The following is a 7,721-nucleotide window of genomic DNA, read 5'->3' on the forward strand; positions in this document are numbered from 1 at the left end:
CAATTGAGATGGGTCAAGATCAGGTTTTTTAATCAAGGGTTTAATAACTGCTAATTTAAGTGATTTAGGTACATAGCCACTGCTTAGGGAAGAATTGATTATATTTAGAAGTGGCTCAATTACTACTGGACCAATCTGTTTAAACAAACATGTAGGTACGGGATCTAGTATGCAAGTTGATGAATTGGCTGAAGAGATTAATGTAGCTAGTTCGGTCTTTCTAAGCGGAGCAAAACACTCTAAACATTGATCTGATATTGCTACATTGTCATGTAATGGGTTTGTTACAGTACTGTCCAGTTTTAATTTAATGGCCTGTATTTCACGTCTAATATTTTCAACCTTATCATGAAAAATTTCATGAAATCTTCACTGCTATGTAATGATTGAGTGTTTCTCTCTGTAGTGGTTTTATTCCTAGTTAATTTTGCTACTGTGTTGAAAAGGAATCTAGAATTGTTTTTGTTGTCTCCTATTAAGGTGGAGAAATAGATTTTTCTAGCATCGCCAAGAGATTTCCTATATTTCAGTAGGCTCTCCTTCCATGCTGTTTGGAATATCACCAGTTTGGTTTGACGCCGTTTACGTTCTAATTGTCGAGTTGTCTGTTTTAAGGTTCGCGTTTGATCGTTATACCAGGGTGATCATTTTTTCTCTCTAATTATTTTCCTATTGAGTGGAGCCGCTCTATCTAGCGTGTAGCGGAGTGTTGACTCCAAGCTTTCAGTCGCCTGATCGAGTTCTATGTGATCTGACGGTGATCCAAATCTAATTGATGTTTCTGCGAGGTTATTTATGAAGCTCGGTGCAGTAGCTGATGTGTAGGTACGTTTTACGCGGTAGCGAGACGAGGTGGAAATATTATGATCAATACGTATTATGAACGAGATAAGATAATGGTCTGAGACAACTTCAGACTGCGGAAAAATGATAATATTTTCTATACTTAGTCCGTATGTTAGTATGAGGTCAAGAGTGTGACCACCATTATGAGTAGGCCCGATTACGTTCTGATTAATCCCTACTGAATCTAAGATGGACACAACCGCTATTCTTAGAGGGTCTTCCAGGTTATCAAAATGAATATTAAAGTCTCCGACGATTAATGCTTTGTCTACAGACACAACCAGGTTTGAGACAAAGTCTGCAAATTCACTAAGAAATTCAGTATATGGCCCTGGGGGTCTGTAAATAATAATTAGAGGAATTGACTTATTTTTTTGTGGCTACATAACTTATACTGTTATAAAGAATTTCAAAAGAATTAAATTTATGCTTAGGTTTTTGTGTGACGACTAGATTTTGACTATGGATGAGTCCAACACCTCCTCCTCTACCAGTTGAATGAGGCTGATGTACATAACTGTATCCAGGAGGACTGGCTTCATTTAATGCTATGTACTCGTTTGGTTTAATCCAAGTTTCCGTTAAACACATTAAATTACATTCCTGATCAGTAATGATGTCGTTAACAATAAGATCCTTAGACGCAAGAGATCTAATGTTTAATAGTCCTAGCCTCAGATCAAAAGTGCTGGCTGTGCATTCAATATGATTTAATTTTATGTTAATTAGGTTATGAAGATAGACTTTCCGAGATTTTCTATATATTTGTATAGCTCGGGGAACAGACACAGTCTCTATAGTATGTATTACCTTTGCCGGATTTTTAGTTGAACATTGATTATACTGAATGTTGTTATTATTGGAAGACGTACTTACGGTAGGCAGTCACTTGGAGTGTAGCGCCTTGGAAATGTTGTCTGAAAGCAGTTTCACTCCAAGGCTGCTGGGGTGCAGGCCATCAGGAAGAAACAACCTAGGACGCTCTCAGAACAGATTCCAGTTATTGACAAACACCAGATTCTGCTCATTACACCAAGAGACTAGCCAATCATTTAGTGCTAGAAGTCTACTGAACTTTTCTGCTCCACGTCTGTATGTGGGAAGAGGTCCAGAGACGATGATCTTCGCGGTGGGTGATCTGCCTCGTACCGTCTCGATTAGGCTGGAGAAGTCCCTCTTCAGAACCTCCGTCTGCCGCAGCCTGGTGTCGTTCGTCCCCGCGTGCAGCACAACCGCTCCAATGCGCTCGTCCTTCTTCAGGATCCCGGATACCTGCGCAGCGACATCAAGGACACAAGCACCAGAAAAACAGTGTGTGCACACCTTACCTTTAGATGAGGCTACACGGACGTTCCGCACAATGGAGTCCCCGACGATCACAGTGTTGGGTCTGGTCTGGCGGAGACGGGCGAAGCGGTTCCTGGTTGGAATCTCGAACACCGGAGGTGGAGAAGGTCCAGCCCGCGCCTTTCGCCGCTGGTTCACCCAAGGCCTGAGGTGTGTTGGCGCTGGCGTGACGGAGACCACAGCTGGGAAAGTCCTAGGTGCACGGTCCCTGCACAGAGAAACACACGGCGTAGAGGGGCTGGGAGTGGAAATACCACGCTGTGTGCATACCTTGGATATGTGAGCAGAGGCACAAGATGTTTCCAGCGCAGTTTGCCGCTCCAGCAGCTGGGCCTGCTTGTCGAGTAGGCCGCGGATCTGCTTCTCCACATCCTCCAGTTCCAGCCGCACCATGTGGAGCTCAAGCGAGTCCTCATCTGCACTCAAAACCGGAGAGACAGCAGACATATTTGTTTGTTTGTTTGTTTGTTTTTTTAAAAACAGAACAGCGGTAAGTGAGAAATGTGAAACGTAAACAAGGCTAGCGGTAGGTGATGCTAGCGGGCTACAGGCTACAAGCTAGTCGCGGATGTTTTGTAAAAAACAAAACAGAATACAGATCAAATTTGTGACAGCGCAACGTTACGATTGTTTTATTTAAAGTGGTGTCAGTTCTAGTGGGTTTCATCGCCATGGTAACTTACACTACACGGCTCACCTGCTCCAGAGTGAGTTTTATTCTAGGTAAGAAAACTTAAACTCAAATTGGACCAATCAGCTGTGAGAAAAGTAATGTAAATCTGACAAATCAAAGTTAACCCTTTAGTGTTTATGTTGGCTTTTTCCGATGAACCTCTTTGGCAGATGGTATCATTTAACTCTGCTGGCTTCTTGATCCGCTTATGGAGTTCTAAGTTTTCAATCCGTTTATTCTTACCGTGGTCCTACAAAAGTAAACTTATGCATTGCCACTATCAGTAATGTTCCTGAGCTTTGACAGCCGCAACGGCATCGAGTTTTGCGGTTAGTGTAGGTTTAAATTCCTCATATTTCCGCATAATATTTTCTTGCACAAGTGGAAGTATGCACACCTGCTCTTTTCCATGTTGAACGCTATTGGGTGTTTGCAAAGGTTTGGACTTTTCTGCATGGCGTACAGTGGAGTGGTGGAGATGTCAGAAAATGTGCAGTGTGCAACATTTGTGGATGTCGCAGGTGAGGGAGACTTTGAGAGGAAGAAAGGGACAAGATATTAGTGTTAAAACAAAAGTTCCATGACTACTGTGAATCAAGAAAAAACTTCCCATATGTCAGACATTTGTTCTTCACTGTCCTCACTGTCTGTGAAGACAGTATTTGGACAGTTGCATGATTAAGTTAGAGCCAGACTAGTGAGAGAAGCAGAGCTCATTTTGGAAAGGTATAGGTGTGTGCTGTGCCAGTGAAATTACATCCAGTCAGGTCAAAGCACATAATGAAGACATGGATGTGCACAAACTAGGAGCAGACATAGCTAATAAAAAAAGTTGTGATAGTACCTGTTCACTGCCCAACATTGTTCATGAAGCACACTCTATTCCTCTTAAAGCCACACAGGCTGCTGAACTGGTTGTTCTGACTCACTTTTGTCATCTGTTTCGAGGCCAGAACGTCACCATTTACAAAGACTCTCATTATGCTTTGGTGTCATGCATGATTTTGGTAAGATATGGCATGCCAGGGGTTTTAAAGCGGCTGATGGTAAACCTATCTCACATGAGACTCTTGTTTCAGATCTATTGGAAGCATCCCTCATCCCTTATCCCTATCGACGCTTAGCTGCAATGGAGGTCAAGGGTCACCATTCTGCTGATTCTGAACAGGCCAGAGGGAATTCTCTTGCTGATGAAGTGGCTAAATGGGCTGCCAAAGAGGGCTCATCATCGCCATATGTTGATCATAACACTGTTTTTTCCCTGTTCACGTATGTGTGGTCACTTCATGATTTTGACATTGCGATTTTACAGACCTCACCTAACGAGCTCTCCTTCTGGTGCGCTGAACATTGTACACCTGGCTATTATTCACTGCCACAATGGATGCGTTGCGTTGCTCAGTTCAGTGTTACCATTTATTGTGTGCCATTTTCATTGTGTTTCAATGTCGATCAAAAAGGCGCGATAAATATTATCAATAACCAATTCTGTGTTCCCATGGTCACCAAAATCACAAAAATATTGTTTCACACACATGCCAGTGTTAAGGAACATTAAGTATCTGCTGGTCATTATTGACAAATTCTCCAAATGGGTAGAAGCTTTCCCATGCTCTAAGGAGAATGCCAGTACAGTGGTAAAGATCCATGCTAAGGAAATAATACCTCAGTATGGCGTACCACAGTCAATTGACATCGATAATGGTACTCCGTTTGTATCAAAGCTAATGCTGAAACGTTGTAAATACCTTAATATTGGCTGGAATTTCCACATACCATATCCTCAAAGCTCAGGCATAGTGGAACGGAAAACATCACACTATTAAAGACAGACTGACCAAGGCTGTGCTTGAAATTGGGTAGATCTGCTCCCAGAAGTTCTCAGTGAAATCAGAATGACATCACATCCAAAATCAGAACGGTCTCCTTTCGAGCTCTTAATGGACCATTTCCAACCCCTTGGACTAAAGATAACCCTGGCATTTCTTTTGCAGGAGACCTGCACATGATTGTCAAAGATTACACTCAAGCCTTAATTGAATAATTGAACAGTGTGAAAGGTAATGTCTCTGCTTCTATCCCTTTACCTGCAGAAAAGCCTACTGTCCCTTTCCTCCCAGGTGACTCGGTACTGGTAAAAACTCTGAACCCTCAGAAACTGGGCAAAGCTGCATTTGGTCCTCCACCGAAGGTGATAGCAGTCATACGAACTGCCGTGCTCACATTAGATCAGATATTAAATGAAAACCTGACTTCCTCTGCCGAAATCTTCAAATGGGCCGTGGTTGAATCTTCCAGCAGGACAATGATCCAAAACATACTTCAAAATCAACACAAAAATGCTTTACTGACCACAAAATCAAGGTCCTGCCATAACCATCCCAGTCCCCTGACCTGAACCCCATAGAACACCTGTGGGGTGAACTGAAGAGGAGAGTCCACCAGCGTGGACCTCAAAATTTGAAGGATCTGGAGAGATTCTGTATGGAGGAACGCTCTCAGATCCCTCACCATGTATTCTCCAACCTCATCAGGCATTATAGGAGAAGACTCAGAGCTGTAATCTTGGCAGATGGAGGTAGATCAAAGTATTGATTAAAAGGGTGCCAATAATTGTTGCACGCCTATATTTAACATATATATATATATATATATATATATATATATATATATATATATATATATATATATATATATATATATATATATATATATATATATATATATATATATATATATATATATATATATATATATATATATATACATAAACCTGTGTTGTGTTTGCGATTGTTTGATATCCATGAGAGCAGAGTATTTTTGTGAATATTTTATCAAAAGATTAAACAATAAAGACAAATTTTCAGAGTTCTTTGCTCATATTTCCCAAGGGTGCCGATATTAGTGGAGGGCACTGTATATGGACTTTATTCTTCTACTACATCATATTGAATTATATTAGTTCATACTGGCATTTATTGTCACACTTTAATGGGTAAATGAATTTATCAGAGGGAGAAACTCAACACACACACACACACACACACACACACACACACACACACACACACACACACACGTGTTAGACTGATGTGTGCACATAACACTGAAACTATCTATGGAGTGTGTGGTTTCAGCTTCACCGTACGTAGCTTCTTCCACAGGCTTTTGGCTGCTATATTTTTACTAACCACCAGATGGCGCTGTTTTCGACACTCCTGAATCTTTTCATCTTTTCCGAGAACAGTCAGGGGAAAGTCTTAGCGCTTTATAAGGCTTCATTTCCCCATCCCCTGGGTGCCCGTGGCTTTTAGGGGCCCGAGGTGACTGCCTTTACCTAGTGCGATGTCCGCCCCTGTACAAGATTATTAAATAATCGCTGGAAATATTGTTGCTTTTTCACCCTTATATATTATTTTGATTACATTTTAAGTAAGGATTTTTTTTTTTAAACGAATAAAGATGCCATGAACAGTACTCTTCTGTCTCTGTACTACAGGTGCCATGCTTCTCTTCAGAGTGATGAAACTTTTCCACTCATTAGGGGAAAGATGGGTTCTGATAGGTTGCCCAGGAGTCTCTAACAACCAATCAGTGGACTCTGCCTTAATGTAGGCATTTTAAATGAGAGAAAAACATCTTTGAATAATGTGCTGTTCCTTACAGTGGGCGCATGGGTTAAATTCTTAATATATCCCTTGTTTAACAGTCGAGAGTGTGGTTATAGATTTGTTTTGACAGAAGCAGTCCGCCATTACAGTGTGAGTCAGCTGACCGTGATCACGTGACCGCGCTGAACTGCCCTAGCAGCAGCCTCGGCGTTTCACTTCCGCGTGAGCAGGGTGCTGTGTTTACAACCCCATGGCGGCGATTAAACATTATTACTTTATTTATTTCACATTATCTCAAGTAGTGTGTTGTGTGAATGGATTCATGTGGAATGGGGACACTTTCAGACGGAAGGTAAAGATGTTTACAGTTAGTTATGTCTGGGAAATGTTTAAAACGACGCAGTTTGTCTGAAACTGTGCGGTTTTCAGTGTTTTATTCCCTTATTAAACTTTTATTTCTTTAAGTTTATTTATCTCTGTGTGTTTTTACTTGTTTAGTTTCACTTCCTGGTTTCAGTCTTATTGTGTGCTAATAACTTTACACTGCAGAATGCTGTAGTACTCTGTTTTCTTTTTTTCATTCTGTCATGTGATTATTTATTATATGAATCTGTTATGTAGAATATACTGTAAAGGTAAGTCCTGTATTTCCTCCTTATTTACCAGGTAGATGTGTTTCTATATTACAATTTATATTTATAATTAATATCTATATGAGTCAGATCATAAATATGCCTTTATTTCCATACAACAGCTTTTTATTTATTTATTTATTTATTTATTTATTTATTATTTAATTAAATGTGGGTTAATATAATTGCTTAAGAAACTTTATACTAACATATGCTGTTTGCATAGTTAAGTGTGTGATATTGTTTATATTGTATCCCAGTAAACAAGTCACGGTATTTAGGATTGCTAACAAACTGCCAGTAATGTGGCATTTAAAATCTAACCTGGTGTTTGGTTTCACGTCTTCTCTGCGGTCTGCAGAAATATATCCAATACAGAAAAGCATGAATGAATAAATATTTAAAAATCCAGTTCTGGTCCTGTCATATGGGGTTGGTCGTGTAACATGACGTAGTATATTATGACCTGGATGTTATATCGTCATTCTGTCCACCTGTAGTTTTATAGATTAAATACACTCTTTAAGATATTAAGGGGGGAAACAATATCAGTGTCAGTCCTCTGACCCAGCGTAAAAAATATAAACATAACATCAATAAACCGAATATCAA

The 7,721-nt window shown here is 40.2% G+C and overlaps 1 protein-coding gene across 2 annotated transcripts in view; it reads left to right on the plus strand.

The window, feature by feature from the left end:
• The first annotated feature begins 6,669 nt into the window (after positions 1-6,669).
• Positions 6,670-7,721, plus strand: part of glmp (glycosylated lysosomal membrane protein) — a 7,708-nt gene continuing 6,656 nt past the window's right edge. For both annotated transcript variants that reach the window (XM_053686035.1, XM_017485220.3), the window contains exon 1: positions 6,670-6,829. In XM_053686035.1, coding sequence (XP_053542010.1) covers positions 6,728-6,829 — 102 coding nt within the window. In that variant the 5' untranslated portion in view covers positions 6,670-6,727. The remainder of the gene's footprint in view (positions 6,830-7,721) is intronic.

This window comes from Ictalurus punctatus, chromosome 14 (genome assembly GCF_001660625.3).
Source record: "Ictalurus punctatus breed USDA103 chromosome 14, Coco_2.0, whole genome shotgun sequence".
Classification (NCBI taxonomy): domain Eukaryota; kingdom Metazoa; phylum Chordata; class Actinopteri; order Siluriformes; family Ictaluridae; genus Ictalurus; species Ictalurus punctatus.